This window comes from Ostrinia nubilalis, chromosome 13 (assembly GCF_963855985.1).
Source record: "Ostrinia nubilalis chromosome 13, ilOstNubi1.1, whole genome shotgun sequence".
Classification (NCBI taxonomy): domain Eukaryota; kingdom Metazoa; phylum Arthropoda; class Insecta; order Lepidoptera; family Crambidae; genus Ostrinia; species Ostrinia nubilalis.
Genome location: NC_087100.1, coordinates 6,080,991 through 6,100,724, shown reverse-complemented (window position 1 = coordinate 6,100,724; position 19,734 = coordinate 6,080,991). Strand labels below are relative to the sequence as shown.

Here is a 19,734-nt window from a genome sequence, read left to right as displayed (position 1 = left end):
ACCAAAGCCTCTTCGAACAGTCTATACATCGATATCTGTAGGACCTATATCCTGGAATGCTATTTTCCAGCGGCCTTGTCTTTCTACCTTACTTATTTTATGAATAAATTATTGTAAATTGAAAGTAGAAATGTGGTCCAGAACGGAACACGCTGTAGAGTGCCGTGGGCAGGTTCGGATGCACCTGAGTATTTCACACCGCGACTCGCTGGCGCCGACGGCCAGTCTACTATAGTCTGTGACCTGGGCCCATAGCGCTGTGTATGTGTAGACAGGATTCAGCTTTGATTTTTGCTTATACAGCACAGATTTTTGGTCTCGCTTCTAATTGCTCATAGGTAAGATTCGACCACGATGTTACGGAAATCTTCAATAATATAGGACCTTAATTATAGGTATTGTTACAGCAAAACTATAGGTAGGATCCCTGGACTCTGGAAAGCGTGTAACTTACTATTTGTATATTATTTAAAAGCTTGGTAGTATTTTTTTAAAAGTTTTAATACCAAGTTAGATTCTTTAGACTTTTTCATTCAAATAATAGCGAAAATTATTATAAAAATTATGTAAATTAAACGGACAAACATATTAACATATTCAATCCCTACGAATTCTACTATTCAATCAGTGTTATTCAATATTATTTGGGAGAAAAAGGATTGACCACGCTGAACTATTCCATTATTTAACGTTATATGTTTGTTATTAATTGGAGTTTTTGAGTCATCAAGGCTCATTTCTGCGCCGTGTCTAGACACTCAAAGCTCTAGCCGCCTACTCGCTGCGAGCGATGTCGTGGCCCGTAATGGTATTAGCGCATTCCTCAACTCAGGCCGTCGGCGCGACATTTTCGGTTGAGTGCGTCTCTGTACTCAACACTACCTCAATAATTTGACTATCTTCCTACAAAAACTACTGTATCACTCATTCATAAATAGCTACAGTTACAGTCCACTGCTGGACTCCTCCACTTTAGCCATAATCTCGCAAATCGCAGTTTATGAGATTGAATGCGCTCTGTTTAATTTAATGAACTACAGTACATATAACAGAAAAGTAATAACAGTTTTTCTTACGCTTATTTGACGATAGTGATAAGGCTGTGTCACAATTCACAAAGGTAGGTATAGAGTTTGTTTAGTCAGGGCTTGTAGAGTTACAAGATTGGCAGAATTGGCTCTACGTGGTAACTTTAGTAAGTCTCGTCTTGGTAAAATTTTACTTGAAAATGTTTGTAGTGGGATTCTATATCCAAATTAATAAAGCTATAGGTTGGTAAATTAGGCAACTTCCCACCTGATCCTGTTTAAGATAGTAAGCTCTGATGTTGGCTAGAGAAGTTAGTCACTGAAATCGACTCATTAAGCAATAATTGTAAATTGCTAACAATCTGGAGGATATTTACATTTTGTCTACGACCACAGAACTCATGACATGGATGTAAGGAAGGGAAACACACCAAGCAATCATTGCCATTGGTGTTGAGGTTTTCGTTATAAATGATTTTAAAAACTTTAATAATAAACATTTATTTGTGTGAAATATACGACCATTGAAAATATTAATATTTTCGGTCAAAATCTAATACAGAATAGGTACAATACAGGTATTCAGCAATTTATGCTTTCATTTAGGAACTTAAATTGTATTTTTCGTAGAGCTCTTTGAACAGCTTAACTCTTGCCGGATACAAATCCTCTTTCATTTTTAACTCTTCATCGATGTACAAGTATGCTAGACCAGTCTCCGCTATCGGTTCCCATTTGGTTAGCAGTAACTCATTCACTTCAGGAGTAGGATCACTAGAAGAAAAAAATAAGAATCAGATGTTGATTAATATTTAAGTACACTAATGTTACAAAAAATAAGCCGTACAAACTGGTTTGGTAAAATGAAAATATTCATGTTAATAAGCGTGGAACTTACCCATATTTGGCGAAGTTGGTCCACATTCCGACGAGCCTATTTTTGACTATCTCGTCGGTTTTAGAAATCTCCCCATCTAAAATAGAGCTCTTTATAATGTAACCTCCTTCATCACCGTGGCAAGCTCCTTTGCGTGGGATATTATACTTTTTCTTTAAGTAATTTAGTGCTCCATCGTAAGCGAACTCATAAAAATATACCGGAGAATTATTTTTAGCGATTAATGATGCAGAGACATAACCTCCTCCAAAGAAGTCAACATCTGTGAAATAATCAATCGCAAAAGCATCTTCATCATCAATTTTTTGCTCGGCTTCCAAGTACGTTGTTTTCAATTTGGTTTCCATAGCTTGTTTCTCAGTTTCGTCAATATCAAATGGTAAAAATTCCAAAAAGTTCTTTTCTTTTTTCAACTTTTCCAAACGCGCTGGATGGAGAGATACCATAATGAGACCTTCTCGAGAGCAAAATCCGGATATAAAAGGTACTTTCGTGAATTCCCCAGACGCTAACGCATCGTACGGTTTTTTGTTCAAAAATGTTTCCCAATCTGCAGATTTTTCTACAGTTGGCACGAAACCAAAAGTAATGCCACCATCCCAAGCTTCAGCAGCAAGTACCACCATCGAATATGTAATCAAGTCTTTTGTGGATAATCCTTTCAAAAACTTAAGCAATTGTTCATCGCTTGTAACAATATTTCCTTTAATCAAAGGTATTTTGTGAGCCAATTTTTTTATTTTACTGCTCTGTGCCCAGGGTAGTAAAGTCGATCCTGACTGTGCTATGGCCTTGTGAAATAAACCTTTAGCCATTGGTGACAAAAGCAAGTACTCCACAGATGCACCCCCAGCACTGACTCCGAATATGGTAACATTATTGGGATCGCCACCGAATTGTTTTATATTCTTTTGTATCCATTTAAGAGCTTGAACTTGGTCTCTGAGCCCCATGTTTCCTGGAGCATCTTTGCTATTCAATGCTAAGAACCCGAGTATTCCAAGTCGGTAGTTGAAAGTGACAACCACGACATCTTTTTCTATAAGAAAATCGGGGCCATGGACAGTATCATCAGTGCCAGAACCAAACACGAACCCTCCTCCATGTATGAAGACCATGACTGGCAAGAGAGAGTCACCTGACGCTGGTAATTTAGGCGAATAAACATTTAAATACAAACAGTCTTCATCTCCCACGACAGACTGTGTCGCTCTGTCCAATTGAGCGCAAATATTGCAATTTTTTGTGGCATCTCTCACTCCTTCCCAAGGTTCTGGTGGTACGGGGACCTATGAGAAATTTAACAGAAAGTTTATTGAACCTTGTGAGTTTAATTCTTCTTACGCACTAATTTACTACCTGCCTTCCGGCCTAATATTTCTGAAGTATGTACGAGTACATTATTTTACATTATATTGATATCAAATGTTTCTAATGAAAGATTTATCAATCTATTAAGGTGAGTATAAACTAGAGCATTTTCTCGAGCAGTTCTATGTACTGTAACGTTCTTACGAATGGTACAATACAGGTAACAATTTTACCTGTATTGTACATTTAATTTAGGTACGACGTCTGGTTCGTAGGCAATACAGGCAAAATGTACGACGTTTGGTTCGTAAAAGGGTGAAACACTAGACTAGAACATAATTATCATAGAGCGGCTCGTTGTTCTGTTAACAGGTAAATGCTCTAATCTATAGGTACTCACCTTTAAAGGTAATTACATAAGATTTTAGGAATACATATTTATTTTAATCTGTCCCAAATCCGAATTTGAGCCTAGAGTTTAAGAAAAATTCTAGTTTAAACATTGAAGTAATAGTACATTAATATCTGAATGAGTTTATAAAATATTGTTTTTTGCATTGTTTTGACCGCGACTCAAACTTGGGACCTACAAACGGCGCTCATTCAAAACACCACACTGAACTCGTTGCTACGCTACAAAACCTATATAGAACAACACCCGAATAATACGGTTCTTGATTTATTATTAATTTAACATCTATATTAAAAAATATGCTGTATTAAAACTAAGTAGGTATTTCTGTACCATGTAACTTTTAAAGTTATTAATATACCTACCTACCTTGGTAAGGCATAATATTATAATATGATTGTATTGAACATTTAATGCGAAGGTCACCGTAGGTACAACTTTTGCTGATAGTAGGTACAAAATAAACGCAGTGTGCAAAGCTTTGTAAAAAGCACTTTTAATAATTTAAGTTTGCCATGAAAAATAATTATTCATAACTTAGCTTTCAATAACATTACACAACAAAAGAACAGCTGTTCTATTAAAATACTTACGGAAAATCTCAGTTCACCGACCGGAGGCTTGGCATAAGGTACACCTTGGAATGCAAAATACTCAAAATTATTCAAAGTTTTGTTTACTTTTCCCTTTAGTTTGCCCTCTTCTACCTTCACAACTGGGTCCGACATTGTATTTACGTTATCAATTAATATAAACTTTTGATAAGCACCGAACTAAGACCAAGCGTAATAAATATAACCTCAAAGCGTTTGTATTTATTCTGTGACGAAAGGAAACCTTTCCTTTCACATTCGATGTTTGCGCGCGGTCGGAGCGCCCGCCGAACACAGCGCCATTTTTTAACGGCTGCTAATAATAAAACGTGCATGCTTTCCTGCCTTGGTAAGGTTTCATTTAATGTTTACTTTACATAATAGATGGCGCTATTTCTGCAATGTAATATTTTTAAATTAGTGTAGTCTTTATTCTAAATGGCCACAGTTATTACAAGTTACATAATAAGGTAAAATTAAATAAATACAAAATAAAAAGCTGTAACTTGATAAGGCTCATCAACCTATCGCTACCATCACCTCCACAGATGCGAATTTTACTATCGGTAAGATTAAAACTGATACATTTTTATTAGACCTCATGTACTTAATAACGGAATTACACTCCAGTATATTTAGTGCACTTTGATTTTTTTCATACATAATATACACCTTACATAACTATATTTAATAAACAGAAGGACATTAAAAATTTTTGATACTGCTACCTACTCGGTACTGCAACGAAAAAGGCGTTATCTTTTTTAGGAAATAATAATTAATTCTCTTTAATCCTTGTGGTCCGGAATATTATCAAAATAATTATTTGAGTACCTAACGTCATTAGAATTTACTAAGCACTCAACAAATCTCGGACGCAAGCGCAGATAGCCGGATGCGCACCTGTGTACCTTGTCTCGTGAGAACGTCTACCTCTGTCGTTCGTCAAGGTACTTTAAATTCAAAGAGCAGTGAGTTATGGTCTAAATTGCGATAAAACAGGATTTGTGTGCGTTTAAGGCTTTACTGTATGTAGTCGATGCCGCGTTTGCTGTTATTTTGTACGCACCGAACATCCGCGAGCTATTATCGTACAAATTATACGGTGTCTATGCTCGCGAATTATTCAAGATTGTAAGATCGCAAGAAACAAAAAATAATTAAATTAAGAGTTTCTCTATTTTATTATTCGGTAAACATTTCTTGTTCAGTGAAAGAAAAAATATAGGAATATTATTAATCGCAGCGTAGCTAATAAATAGGTAGGTACATGAAGTTGACATTTAGTTTTATTGGGTAGAAGTGCCCTCATCACCTTTTACCACTAGGTGTAAATTATTTATCTGATTTGATTTTGATAGCCAATAGAATTCCACAAATGAAAACTCTTGCGTGTTTGGATTACGTTCGGTTATTTTGAATTAAATTTATCATGAGTTCCATCGCCATAATACAGTAAAACTTACCTATGTAGGTAGGACTAATAGCTAAGCTAAAGAAGAACGGTCACGCCCCATACAAAAAAAACCCAGACCCGACAGAAACGAGACATACCTCAGTTTTTTTGTCACGTCTTAATTAGTTAAATTATATATTTTTTATATTCGAAATCTATGTATAACACCAAAATATTACCCTTTGTTTTTGTTCAGGCGTTATACAAAAACTAATACAAAATGCCTATTTATCACCAAAATTGGTAAATGTATGTATCTAAATGTCTATTACAGCTGCTATGGAATGTATCTAGGTGACCTGGAGATACAGCCGGATTATACAGGGTGGTTATACATGTGGAACGATAAGTGATCTCACTCAATTATTTCTAAACTACAAGATATCGAAAAACTAGTTACTGATTCTGAAAGTGCTTCACGAGCTCTTTCAAATGGTACCAATAATAGGTTACAGATTATGGAAACTGGTAACATTGAATTTTTGGATTTTGTAACTTCTCGTTTCCACCCTGTATAATCCGGCTGTATCTCCAGGTCACCTTGATACATTCCATAGCAGCTATTTAGGTAATTTACCAATTTTGGTGATAAATAGGCATTTAGTATTAGTTTTTGTATGACGCCTGAACAAAAGCAAAGGGTAATAATTTGGTGTTATACATAGATTTCGAATATAAAAAATATATAATTTAACTAATTAAGACATGACAAAAAAACTGAGGTATGTCTCGTTTCTGTCGGGCCTGGGTCACAGATGACCGTTCTTCTTTATTAATTAATTATACTTAGGTAAGTATTTATTATTGCTTCAGGTAATATTATGGTCACCCTAAGAATCGCACACGTGTGTTGTTTGCGAAATTTGGCCCTATAGTTGGCCGTGTGAACCGCCGCTTTTTGAGCTTTTCCGAGCTTACAATAAGTCTTTTACCCATTCAGGCTTCTTTGTGGCTAGATTCCTTTGTGAATGCGTAAATTGATTTGTCCCACGATGATAAGTAACGCTCTTTTGTTTTTCGTATGAAGATGAATAAATTATGTTTTTTATTAGAAAGAAACATTGTAGGTAGGTATATTTGGTTTGAATATAAGTTATGAGAGCTAGGTATCATTGAACAAAGAGTGAAAGTTCATTAATAATTAATCTAATTTATTTCGTAAAATAGGTATTATCACATAGGGCTCGTAGTATTACAAAGAATAGGCAGCTGAAATACACTCGACATCAAATAAATCGCACCTCCCGCAACAAGCACTTTCAAACGTATGCATCCCCACTTCCCACCAATATTGGCATCATTTGAAAGCCTAGTTCTAAGCTTCATTTCATTAAATAAAATGTTTTTACCCCAAAAATGTGTCTTTAGAAGGATGCAGAGTCACTTCTTCAAAAAATAGGGTAGTTACGCTTGAGCCAACTTTTACGGCTATAAAACTGTTAAGTTGGGATTAATCGCTATCAATCTGTTAAAGAGGACACGTGAGATCATTATTTGGTTTTATAACCATAAAAATTGGTTTAATTGATCCCAGAGGTGAGCCCAAAGTGAGGTCTTTTTTCAAGTCACATTTATGGTATATGTTAATCATTTATTAAGAAATTAAATGTGTTTTTCTTTAAGGATATTTATTGGGCTTTCAAATAACACCAATATTGTTGGGGCACCATGATTGTGTCAGAAGAAAATCTTAAAAGTTCGCGTCGCGGAAGGTGCGGTTTATTTGATGTTGAGTATAGTTTTAATGCAACATGTTTAATTAATGAGCATTTATGTACCTAATATTAAATTGCTTGAGTTTCAATACCAATCACAAGCTTAAATATCGCCAACACTTTTATTGAAAACATGGGAATGAGTAAGTAAAACAGGCAGGCGATGACCGTTGCCGCGTTGCTGACTCGGTCCACTCCCATCACGTATGTCTCCATCCTCCTTTGTTGAGTCTGATGATGGCTGCGTGGGCGAACGCAGGTGTGGCAGAGACTGGCCGGCGCCGCGGCGCATTCCGGCGGCGGTCACGCGGCGCCGCCGTACTTGATGACGCGATTTGTCCAACTGGACCGATTAGCTTGAGCTATTTAGCTCGAGCAGCAGTAATGCATAGCATCTAACAAGTAGGTAACAACCATAAAACCGCACAGTCAGACAAAGCAGAAACCAGAGGCTGGCTGACCATAAGCTCTTCCACTTACTTAGGTCTTAATATTATACATTTTCTAGACATGACTATAACATGGACAACCTGGAAGTCGCTTATCTCATTTTAATCATCATCATCTTCATCTCAGCCATAGGACGTCCACTGCTGAACATAGGCCGCCTCCCCATTGCTTTCCATGTTGCTCTGCGACCTGCGTCCAGCGCCCTCCTTCCTTTGGTGGACCTTTAAGATGTCGTCGGTCCACCTTGTGGGTCATCATCATCTCATTTTAATACCTACCTATTTTTTAATCGCTATAACAAACAACAATGTTATTTGAGGTATGTATGTATTATGTATAGCTACTACTACCTGAAAACCCACTAAAACCATACAATAATAATGCCGTCATAAGTAGGTGTAAGTAGTACCAGTAGTACCAAGTACGCCTACGAAAACTTGCTTTCATTATTTTTCTGTAAAAAAAATGAAAACATGATTTACTGCCATCTATATTTATGATTCAAAGACATGCTTTCATTACTTACTAATAGTTTTACTACTCCATGACAGATGTCACTGCAACTTCAGTTTTATACTACTCCTCAACAGATGGCAGTGCTTGTTATGATAAATAATTTCATGAATTATTATAATTAATTTAATCTTTTTAATAACGACATAATCATGAATATATTAAAAATTATACTTAATTAAAATTTATGAAACATTAGATTTCAACTAAAAACTTATCAACACTGGCAATCATGAATAAAATTGTACGGTAAACGGTAAAGACGGGAACTACAACTTTTGTATGTAATTTGACAGATTAACGTGGAAGTAGCGCCCTCCTTTAATTTCATTAAAATCTTTGGCAATAGGAATACGTCAAAAAAAGCGTGTTGAACACGAAAGAGTTCTAAGTTCAGTCACAAAGGCAAGTTCGTTCACTCGCCGGCTCCGAGACGAGAGAATATTCTAGATCTAAAAGTGTAGACAGCTAAGAAAGTCTGTTCTTTTGTTTCTTTACACTGTACAGCAAGCACAAAACACAATGTCCAGCGCAGCTAAACGACTAATTCCCTTGCTCGACCGTGTTCTCATCAAGAGAGCTGAAGCCGTAACCAAGACCGCAGGCGGCATCGTGATCCCGGAGAAGGCTCAGTCTAAGGTCCTACACGGCGAGGTTATCGCCGTTGGTCCCGGCTCCAGAAAAGACAATGGTGAATTCATTCCAGTGCTTGTGAAGGTCGGTGACAAAGTTCTTCTTCCCGAATACGGCGGCACCAAAGTCAGCCTGGACACCGATGAGAAGGAATACCACCTCTTCAAAGAGTCTGATATACTCGCCAAAATTGAAAATTAGAATTAGTTAGATTTAAAATTTGTGGTTGATTCTGGTTCTGTTCTGTTAGTCATTTAGAATTTGTAGTGAATGAACATGTGATTGTGTAATAAGCCGGTTGCCGAAGCATTGATGTTAACGACGTTGCATTTCTAATTATAATATTGTTATAAACACTATCTTTTATTTACTTTCTGTCACCACTTCATAGCATTTTGTATCTGAAAATTTTATAGGTTATGTTGCATCACTGTCTACTGTAGGTACTAGGTAGGTTATTTTGTGAACATAAACCAACATTATGTGCCACTTATCTCAGTAATGAGATTTTAATAATCACTACTGTTTACCTGATAATAACCAAAACAACTAAGTAGGTTGTGTTGTTAATAACTCCCATAGTGGAGATTTTCTAAGAAAATCATAGTGAAACTCAAATAATACAAATGAATTTGTTTAAGCATTATATTTTGTACAAAAATGCAACAAACAGTATTTTAGTTTGATATCACATGATTTCAGAGGCTTACTGATAAAATCAAGATTCAATTGCAGTTCCATATTACTTACATTTAAAATAGTGATTAAAAGAAAATACATTTCATGAGAAAACTTAACTTGCTTTAATTATAGCCCTAAAATATAATATAATATTTACAAAATTAAAAGCACCTCTAGGACAATGATTGATATAATGTACAGAAAAAGCTTTCAGTTTCAGTATTGCCCCAGTAAATAGCAACGCTTGTGCATTTTCTGAGACTGATGAGAACACTATTCATTCATTCATTACACATAAAATATTTAAATTCTGCAATAAACTAACATCAGTATTTCTTATCATTTATAATACTGTTGTGGGCTGACTTTCAAATACTTTGAACAATAAAATAATAATGAAATGATAAAGTTACACAAGCACAATAACTATTTGTGTGATCATAATCCTGAATCTTATTGTTAGTGGAATGCTGTTTATGCTGTTCCTACCTAGCAACCTAAAAAATTTAACCTGTTTGTTTAATAACATGACACCTAAAGCCAAAATACTTGCACAACAACCTGCTACAAATGTAATACTACTAATTTATGTGCATATAAAATTAGTACTTACCTACCTAATAATGTTTTCAGGATAAAAGTAGGTCAAGCAAAAAGTTGAAAAGCATTATATTAATTAATACATTTCTTTTTCAAACCACCTAGAAATAATTTTAAGCATGAACATAATATTTAAAATTAAATAAGCTTGAAATAACTTATTATTTGAAGTTTAAAAAAAAAAAAAACGGTTCGAATTGAGAACCTCCTCCTTTTTTTGAAGTCGGTTGAAAAGTCAATGCCTTACATGATAATTATTAAACTAATCAAAATAACTTAACATTTAATAAAGGTACACAATAATGGCATATAGCTTAAATCACTGTAGAGATATGGCAGTACGCCTCACTGCAGCTGACAACGCTGGGTTAGGGTCTGGTGGTTCAGTCAGCAGTGTGACAGATATCCAGCAACCATCTTCGTTCGACTGACGCAGCGCTTCCATAGTGGCCTGTACTCTTTGCCCATCTTCAAAATTAGCTGCTGCTCTCACTGGTTCTTTTATCCAGTCCATTTGCTCTTTCACAGGCAAAAATGCCTCTTTCAAAGCACTTATCATTTTACATAGACCTTTGATGTATGGTTTAGGAACTACACTTGATGCACAGCTCAAATCTTCGACATCAACATAGATAACTTCTTCTTTTTCATGTGGCCTTTTCCCATCCTCTTCTGGGTATGCTTTTGCAGTTGTTTTATGCAATCTACCATGCAAGTCCCCACCTCTCACTACTAAATAACCATTTTTACTGCAAACATAAATTTCTTGATTAAAACAAGGGCCAGGCAAGTGATTGTTGAGTGTAGCTGTCACCAGCAGGCCTTTGTCCATTTCTAATTGGAAAGTACAAAAATCTGGAGCTGTTATTTTTCTGATGCCATTCACTTTTGGAGTTTCTTCAACAAATGTTCTCAGAACTCCATGGACTTTGACAACTTTTTGTCCAGTGAGGAAACTAACTAGATCTATTACATGACTTCCAACCAATGACAGGGTTCCACCACCCATTGTATCATCACACAACCAGTTGTATGTGTCTCCAACTAAGGGCCCCATTTGGACTCTGACATCAATGAGAGTCAATTCATCAGGATTGCCCAAATAGCCATCTTGTATACATTTCTTCATATGACTGAAGGCTGGCAAAAAACGTAGGGAGTGATTAACAATAGATATCAGTGTAGGATAATACTGAGCGGCTCTGACCATTTTCAGGGCTTCTGCCTGACATAGGCCTGCAGGTTTATCACAGACGACATGTTTGCCGATTCCCAGAGCTTTAACTGATATCTGAGCGTGTAAATTGGGAGCACAGACAATGAACACTAAATTCACATTCTTCTTCAGCAATACGTCGTCGATCTTGTTAGTGAAAAACGGGATTTTCAGTTCCTTTGCAGCAGCTTCGGCTTCTTGCAGAGTTATGCCCCAAATTGCTTCAACAGAGAAACCTTTTTCCCTAAGGAATGGCACCAAGACTTTCGCAATGGCTCCAGTGCCGAAAACTCCTATGCCCGGAAGCATTTTGGCGTATTTATTTTTCAAATGTGAATGTAACCATGAATATTATTCGATTAATAACTTAGAAGTACGAACAATAGAAGAAGTTAAGAAGAAAAAAATAATTATGCTAAACCGACCGACTGACCCAGTAAACATCTGTTTGACATTGACAACTAGTGACATAAGACTTGACAGCTTTGACATTGACAGTACATTTTTTTTGTTGGAACGGCGTAAGGCGTGCTAAGCCAATGCATGCAAAAATCCTAATCAAATCTTTCCTTAAATTAGATTAGTATAGAAAAAAAAAGCATTTTGAGATTGTAGCAAAAGCCTAGGCGCAGACCACCGACTTTTAGTTAGCCGTTAGTTGGAACGATTTCTAATTTGTATGAAGAATTGGCCGATACCAAATCGGTGTAGTGTGCGCCCAACTCAACTATCAGCTACCTACTTACTTATAACTAAAAGTCGGTGGTCTGCGTCTAGTGCTTTTTTTTAAGTCGGGAAATGCTTTGCGCATACCCACTGGACGATGCGGACGGCCACTGGGTTATGTGGGACTCTCCACGCCTACCCACTAAAGGCGGGGCCTACCCACCAAAACCTGACAGTTTCCACCAGAGCCCAAAGAAACGGAGCCGCGAGTTATTGTCCTAGTTGGACATTCGTCCGCAGCTCCGCGTCAGGCTCGCTCTTGAGCGAGCCTCTCCGGCTTCGAGGGAACCCCCAATCCCCTCCTCCAGTTGTTTTTTATAGATAAGTAGAGGTTTTCTCCTGTCTGCGCCTAGTGCCTATAGGCTAAGTTGTAGATGCATCAAACAATTGACAATATCGATTAGAACCATTACGTCGTGAGTAAAATTTTTACTCATTGGCGTATTTAACGAGGGTTATTTTTCAGGGGCGATACCATGGCCTTGCAATTTAGTTGTTACAGTTTGAATCGAAATGGGATTTTTAAGATAAACAACAAACAGGTAAATAGAACACTAAACAACAATTTAAATAAATTGTTATTGGCTTTTAATTTTTAAATCCATGGGATAGGCTAACCCTACATAATTATGTTTAATAAACAGGCTGAGATATTAATTACCTATTGTTTTTAATTAGAATATTGATTGTATTCTGGGTGTAAATGGAACAAAGAATAATATTTGTAAAGTAAACACTAGCCCGAGTCGTAAGTCACACTCGGTGGCGCTTAAAATGAATCGCTTTTCGTCGGAACGCTTAAATTCAATGCTTTGAGATCTAACACCTGGACGTGTAGGGTTGGTACAAGCTATTTTAAAATATTTACAGTTCATCAACTTCTAATTAAGTATTAAGAATAACCTACGTGATCCGCTGCAATTAAATTTAGTGGTCGATTTTCAGGCCTAGGACTACTTGTCGAGTAGGTACTTACTGAATCGCAGCGGATGTAAGTAATAATCTTTCCAATCTGTTTGTCTGAAACGTCTTCCTTAAGAGTTGGATGTAGGAACATAGGTAATTATTATTTTGCTTCCTCGATTTCTGATGTAAGTTCCTCCAGGGCGATCCTCTAATTTACTAAAGGCAATTACAGGATTTTCCTACTCTTAGAAAGGTAACTGTTTTTGCGTGTATACCTACACCAAGGGGTGGTTTTTAATGTACCTAGGTACTTTCATTATGAAGGGTGTTATTTGAGATTTAAAGTAACGTAAGGGAACCTCTAACTCTTTGAGAGATATTATCAAGGTGGACAGCCCTATGTGCATCCTATTTGCAGCAATTCGGTAACTCCTCCTGTCGGCCGCACTCGCTTCCACAATTAGGGCTGGATGATCAGCACGAAAATAATGTTTCACGACTAATTTATGATTTGTAATTTAATACTTAGCGTAGAGGCATTAATACTCAATACTCAATATGTTTATTGCTTCCTTAATTAATTAGAATCAAAATGAAGGCACCGCAAGTTAATCTTGTTTTAACGGTCTCAATTCGCTATTAAAACCAGTGTCAGAACTTATGAAGGCTACAAAATTGAGCTCTATCTTCGTTTTTTTTTTCAACGACAACTTAAACTAAGTACTTAGTTAAAAAAGTAAATCAGTTTAACGTAGGTTCTGAAGTGGAAGCCACGTACCGAATAACGCAGAATGGGACGTCCACCCACAAGGTGGACCGACGACCTCATAAAGGTAGCCGAAAGGCGCTGGAAGCAGGCCGCTCAACCGCGCGATATGGAAATCATTGGGATGCCTATGTTCAGCAGTGGACGTCCTGTGGCTGAAATGATGATGATGATGATAACGTAGGTCAGAAAAGAGGCAAAATATTTAGCTTAATATTTTTTTTTTCTAAAAGAAAGACGTCGAAACGAGAGTGATTCAATAAACTTACTCGTGATAAAATCATATTTAGCTTAGTACGATGGGCTTACGGGAATAATCCTTAAAAAAATAATCGCATTTCTTGTGTAAGGCCGCAGGAGTGCGCGGCACATGTAGAGGTAAGAGGCGTCAAATAAAGTATTAGGTGTCGCGGAAGTGTGACCCGGACCTGCTGTCAAATTCGTTCGTCTTTGACGGCGCTAATTGCTCTAAGAGTTGATCTTTCAAAAATCGACTTTTTTTTGTTTCAAAGCATTAAAATATTAGGATAGAGACAATATCGCCTGCTTTTCTGATCACATGTCCAAGATATAGAAAGATGCATCCTGCTTTACTATCGGTTTAGTGCAGTCACTATATCAGCATCATAGGATAAGGGTTCCTGTGGGCTTCGTTGTTTCTAAAGCATCTTCATCAAGCATTTTCAGCATTTTTAGGACAATCGAGCTTTACGAGAAGCGTTCATCATCTTTCAGCACCTAAGTAGGTATGGAAAGTTTAAAACATAAGACCGTCAGGAATAGAGATTAAATTAAATTAAATTCAATTGTGGACCTATCATTTTTTAAACAAGGTAGGTAGGTAAACCAAAAATGTAAGTAAGTAGAGTAGCTAGTACCTAGTTAATAGGTATGTAACAGAATCTCTGTTCCTTGGCTTGCCTCACACGAAAGATTTCATCGAAAATCGGAAGTCTGAAAATGTGTTTAGTAAGTACTACCTATAGTTTTTTATTTATCAATTCTAAATCGACAACCTTGCCTCTAATTGTGTACATATCAATATAGCGTTCAGGCATCTCAAACACCAATTAGTGCTGAGTTATTTAAGTAAAGACTCCTTTCATTTGCCGAGGGGTAGCACTGAAACTTCGTGAGGGTGGGGCGAGCGCTAGCGCCGCCCAACTTGCACGCCGCCCGCCTTGCGCGTGCGCACCTCAAATGTTAAAAGCCAAGTGCAAAGACAACAGCTCTCGTGAATCCTTGCGGCAATTCTAAATTTAAAATGTTCAAAAATCAATAAAATGTTCTAGTGGTGTGCTTTAGTTTTAAAATTGTGTGGTGTGTGCAATAATGCCTAGGAAACGAGTTAATAAATCGCCGCCGGTGGAAAAGCGCTCGGACGACGCCGACGACGATGACTTTTTTTTCGATGATACGCAGTCCAATTCAGGTATTGTTTTTTTTAAACTTGTTATAAAAGTTAAAGAAAAGCTTGTAAGAAAATAAATTAGGAGGTTCTTATCATGCTACCCTTTTGCTATGCTTTTTAGGCATGGCTAATAATTAAGAAAAGTAGTAGATTTGTTTCAAATTCAAATACTTTATTGTGATCTATGAGAATAATACCTGTGTTTATATAAAGGAAACTTTTTGTATTTTATACATTTCATTATTTTAGTCCGAAATAATTATATTACAAAAATAACTAGTACTCCCTCTATTCAGTGCCAGAGTTAAACAATTTTGGACTATCTTTGCAATAGGTCGAAATTCGCAAGAACCTCAACACAGAAACGCAGCCAACGCACGCGAACGGGCCAGGATGAGAGTTCTCTCAAAAGCATTTTGCAGGTTGGTGCATTAATATGTAATTTTCCAAATAGTTGTTTTTTAAGTTAAGTACTGCAAAGAAATATCTAAATTTTTATGCAATTGACTGACTGTAAATGTGGTTTAAAACAAGACACTGGCTGCCACTAATATACAATCACAATATGCAGCTAGCAAGTTGAATTAAAGTGTCTGAAAAACATGAATGGCACCGTCATCTGCCACTTAACTACAGTCCCAGATTTTCGTCTAAGAGCGAAATGTTTACATGGATTGGTCGTTTTGAAAAACTTTCCGTTGGTCATCCAAGACATGAAACTTCATCACGCAGTGACAAGTAATTACCATCTTTATTGTAATAATTTTATTAGGCTGAAGACGACTCTCCCGTGGGTGCCGGCAGACACCAAGCTGTCCAAGTTAGACACCCTACGACTGGCTGCGTCCTACATCGCGCACCTTCGCGCCTTGCTGCACGAGCCGAGATCTGCGCACACGCCACCGCACCCACTTAGTTTGGTAAGAGGGTAGAGTTTGTTTGTTTCTGAGTGTTAGGCTAAAGAAGGCTCTCCCGTGGGTGCCAGCAGACACCAAGCTGTCCAAATTGGACACACTGCGGCTGGCCGCGTCTTGCTGCACGAGCCGAGGATCTGCGCACACGCCACCGCACCCGCTTAGTTTGGTAAGAGGAGAGTTTATTTATTTCTTAAGGTTATTAGGCTAAAGACGACTCTCCCGTGGGTGCCAGCAGACACCAAGCTGTCCAAGTTAGACACCCTACGACTGGCCGCGTCCTATATCGCGCATCTACGCGCCTTGCTGCACGAGCCGAGATCCGCGCACACGCCACCGCACCCGCTTAGTTTGGTATAAGACGAGGTTGGAGTTTGTTCCTCAAGGAAACAACGAAACACTACATTTTGTGTTCATATGTGATATTAGGACGAAATAGCGGAGATACTTCCACTGAGGCGATTGCTAGTGTCTCAACAAACGTCGCATTATAAATTATGGTACTTTCTTCATATTTACAAATTACATTAATTTTGAATGCCCGTAATCTAGATTATGTAGAGATGACGGCACATCAACTATCGCAGCTTTTGTTTATAATAGCAAATAGGTGCAATTTTGCAACGTAAATGTCTAGTCGGATGTGCTATCTAGCTACAAATTATCACTTTAATAATCATGGTTTTCGCCTACTCTACTTCACAGAAGTAACAAAAAAGAGCGTTTAGTAAATCAACGGTAACCACAAAAGCTGTCATCGCTCGTTAGTTTCTAACAAGGCGAGTTGAACCCGCCCATATGTCACCCGGGACACTCGGATCACATAATTGTTCGCAATAAATTCCCTGTCACACTTGTCACCCGCCTAATTCTTCCCGTCGGCACGAGCTAACCGCAATCCCGGGAGAAAGTTATTTGTTTTTCGATTGTTTCACTTTGTGAGACTCTGTGATTAACAGGATTTAATGGCTGACAGATTTTTGTGTGCGTTCATCTAGGTATCATAATTAAAATGTATTCTTAGGTACAAATAAGTTACAAGAAAATCTGTTCTCAATTATTTCGTTTCGTAGTCAGATTGCTACGAAGTTGCTACGAACATTTTAATAAAAAACGTTTTAATTTGCTACAAGAAACAATGAATAAGTAATTTTAATTATTAGTACTGTTAACCTCTAGTGGACTGGTTAAGTAGGTAGTTAATTTGTTTTACTAGTGGGTTCACCACAAAAGTACAGCAGCGGCGGTGTTCGAGGTTTCAAATGTTCCTTCCAATTGGATCTCGATTCGGCCAGTTCAGACCAGTTACCTGAAGTACTTCTAAATTCTAATCTATCAAAGATCACATTTTCTGGCCCAGAGATCATCGCGAATATTAGTTTGCTACGAAAACTCTAAGAAATTCTTACGCGTTTGCTTATAGTGCAATATTTTAATAACCTGCAAAGGATTTTTTGTCAGAAACACAAATCACTGTGCGCGTCTACACAGTGATTTGTGTTTCTGATTTGGATTTGGGCACGTTCCACGAAGGTCCCGCGTGATCGATGTGGGGATTAAGTTACTTTCGTGTGTTTAACTTAAACGGACCGTTTAGAACTTACGAGCCGAGTCACAAATGCTTTCCATTCGAGCCTAGTTTCAGGTTATTGTGATTTTTAAGCTTTAATTATGTTAGAAAGAAAACTAATTTAAACAACTGCTTTTCTTTCCTTAATTTTGCTTCTAGTACTCGTGTTACATTACTTTTCTAACACTTTTAGAAAAGCCAATATGTCGTTCTTCATATCAAAGTATCAAACAAGAGCGCTACATCATTATTATATCTAAGCTAAGTATCAGTTATTTTTCGTCGACTTGTGTGTTCCACTTCGAAAAAATATAAAAAATTTGCTTCATCTAAAAAATAAGAGTCTCTTCCGACCATTGTAAAACATAAACAAAGTCAAAAAGTTGGAGATAGGAACAAAAAGGTTACAACAACAAACACGTCTTCTGCGCCCGCGCTGACCAAAAGTTTGCAGCTGTTCTGAGTATAAATAAAGTTTATCTCCGGACGTTAAAGATGTATTGTGCTGTTTTATTGTTGTCCTGGATGGTTCTTTGTCTTTGAATTTGACGATATTTCCATTTAATTACGGAGTTAAGGATAATTGAGATGCATTCGACTTGGATCTACCTCGATGTAGTAAAATAATCAAGGTTACAGTAACGAATTGAGATTTACACAATCATGTTAATGTTATAGCTATGTTCATAATTAATATCTTCAGAAAAACATCAAGGGTTACGAGAAGAAAAGAAGAAGTAACTAAGTAATTGAGGAATTGAGGAGGTCATAAAAGTCAAAGTAAGCGACGACGCGCTGTCATGATTAGTTAGCAAGCTGTAGTTAATGTTTACTATTATTATCAAGTAGGTACTTATCAATGTATTCTGAGATGAATTTTCAGTAGAATAATTGAAAGAGATAGACTTACATAAATTATGTATTACAGCAGCTGTCAAATGTTGATTGATATTTGATACTACGAATATCTCCGTAGCTACGAAATGCTACGAAGTTGTATACTTTCTTTCTTCTTTTCATTTAATTAATTTAACGTAGCAATAATTTAGTAAATCCATCTGTTGGATTCTTTATAATATTGAGTGTTTTAAATTTAATAGCGACCCCAAAAGCGGACATGTGTTCACCAGTGACCCAAAGACCAAGATGTTTGTTTGGACATAAAAAGTGCGGTTGTGTTGTGATGCAATAAATTGGGTGTTCACACTTGAATCTTTGTTTACTATCTGGGAGGTCTTGGCCTATGAACCCTTTTTCAATAATCACTTTGAATTTTCAACTTTACATTACAAGATTTTGGGGTTGCTGTCATTCTTAGATAGATAACTTTCATTTATTTTGAGCTTTAATCGTTTTGAACTAGATAACGGAACTCTTCCCACCTCTCGTTCCCATCACTACAACTCCTGTGTAGCGAGGAAGGAATCTAGTCACAGCTTGACCGTGAAAAGTAACCCAAGTTTGTCTCAGGGAGAGTTAAACTGCCGTTGAACTCTACATCTACGTAAATAATAATTAGAATATATATTTTTCAGGCATGGCCGTTTGCGTTCCAACATGGCGGGTCGCTCAGCTGTTCCATATCTCAGCGATGGAATATTAACTCCCAAAGCAACGAGTCAACCAACTCCCGCGCAGCTACCGAAAGGAACGATGCGCAGAACAGTTGCCATGACAACTACAACCAGGAATACTCTGAAAACGACTATGAGGATCGGTGCTACGATGAGACAACGAACGAAACAGCCAACGCGCCTATGCAGTACTGCGAATACGGATACAAAGATAGTTATTACGAAATGAGGTCGTATTCTTCTGAAAACTTAATGAATAATGTATGAAAATATTAGATAATAGAGACTTTTGAATGAAACGTCTGGAAATGAAATGGAACCTCCAAATTATACAGATTTATTTACTAACAGCGTTTTGATT

General features: G+C 37.1%; 5 protein-coding genes across 6 annotated transcripts in view; 3 read left to right on the top strand and 2 right to left on the bottom strand.

The window, feature by feature from the left end:
- Window positions 1–19,734, top strand: part of LOC135077448 (ATP-binding cassette sub-family G member 4) — a 133,114-nt gene that overhangs the window by 17,553 nt on the left and 95,827 nt on the right. The window lies entirely within an intron of this gene.
- Window positions 1,514–4,524, bottom strand: LOC135077440 (juvenile hormone esterase-like). Its single transcript, XM_063971979.1, has 3 exons — window positions 4,243–4,524; window positions 1,927–3,215; window positions 1,514–1,802 (listed from the first exon to the last, which is right to left on the bottom strand). The coding sequence occupies exons 1-3, from the start codon at window positions 4,375–4,377 to the stop codon at window positions 1,631–1,633; spliced, it is 1,596 nt and encodes a 531-aa protein (XP_063828049.1). The 5' UTR covers window positions 4,378–4,524; the 3' UTR covers window positions 1,514–1,630.
- Window positions 8,742–9,363, top strand: LOC135077439 (10 kDa heat shock protein, mitochondrial). The gene has a single exon (XM_063971978.1). It carries the CDS (start codon window positions 8,899–8,901, stop codon window positions 9,208–9,210), a length of 312 nt encoding a protein of 103 aa, XP_063828048.1. The 5' UTR covers window positions 8,742–8,898; the 3' UTR covers window positions 9,211–9,363.
- Window positions 9,235–11,947, bottom strand: LOC135077437 (glucose-fructose oxidoreductase domain-containing protein 1). The gene has a single exon (XM_063971977.1). It carries the CDS (start codon window positions 11,813–11,815, stop codon window positions 10,610–10,612), a length of 1,206 nt encoding a protein of 401 aa, XP_063828047.1. The 5' UTR covers window positions 11,816–11,947; the 3' UTR covers window positions 9,235–10,609.
- LOC135077436 (transcription factor 23) lies at window positions 15,074–19,717 on the top strand. 2 transcript variants are annotated; one of them, XM_063971976.1, is made up of 4 exons: window positions 15,074–15,336; window positions 15,650–15,737; window positions 16,436–16,583; window positions 19,335–19,717. In XM_063971976.1, the coding sequence occupies exons 1-4, from the start codon at window positions 15,237–15,239 to the stop codon at window positions 19,638–19,640; spliced, it is 642 nt and encodes a 213-aa protein (XP_063828046.1). In that variant the 5' UTR covers window positions 15,074–15,236; the 3' UTR covers window positions 19,641–19,717. The 2 variants fall into 2 exon arrangements, with proteins under 2 accessions (XP_063828046.1, XP_063828045.1); XM_063971975.1 differs by lacking the exon at window positions 16,436–16,583 and adding an exon at window positions 16,088–16,235.

What these genes read in the sequence shown, in the direction of transcription:
- LOC135077437 (XM_063971977.1), bottom strand. Translation starts at nt 11,815, where the DNA reads ATGCTTCCGGGCATAGGAGTTTTCGGCACTGGAGCCATTGCGAAAGTC.
- LOC135077440 (XM_063971979.1), bottom strand. Translation starts at nt 4,377, where the DNA reads ATGTCGGACCCAGTTGTGAAGGTAGAAGAGGGCAAACTAAAGGGAAAA. An exon ending in TCGGTGAACTGAGATTTTCC is followed by an intron (nt 3,216 to 4,242) that starts GTAAGTATTTTA and finishes AATTTCTCATAG; the next exon opens with GTCCCCGTACCACCAGAACC. An exon ending in ACCAACTTCGCCAAATATGG is followed by an intron (nt 1,803 to 1,926) that starts GTAAGTTCCACG and finishes TTTTTCTTCTAG; the next exon opens with TGATCCTACTCCTGAAGTGA.
- LOC135077436 (XM_063971976.1), top strand. Translation starts at nt 15,237, where the DNA reads ATGCCTAGGAAACGAGTTAATAAATCGCCGCCGGTGGAAAAGCGCTCG. An exon ending in TGATACGCAGTCCAATTCAG is followed by an intron (nt 15,337 to 15,649) that starts GTATTGTTTTTT and finishes TCTTTGCAATAG; the next exon opens with GTCGAAATTCGCAAGAACCT. An exon ending in CTCTCAAAAGCATTTTGCAG is followed by an intron (nt 15,738 to 16,435) that starts GTTGGTGCATTA and finishes TAAGGTTATTAG; the next exon opens with GCTAAAGACGACTCTCCCGT.
- LOC135077439 (XM_063971978.1), top strand. Translation starts at nt 8,899, where the DNA reads ATGTCCAGCGCAGCTAAACGACTAATTCCCTTGCTCGACCGTGTTCTC.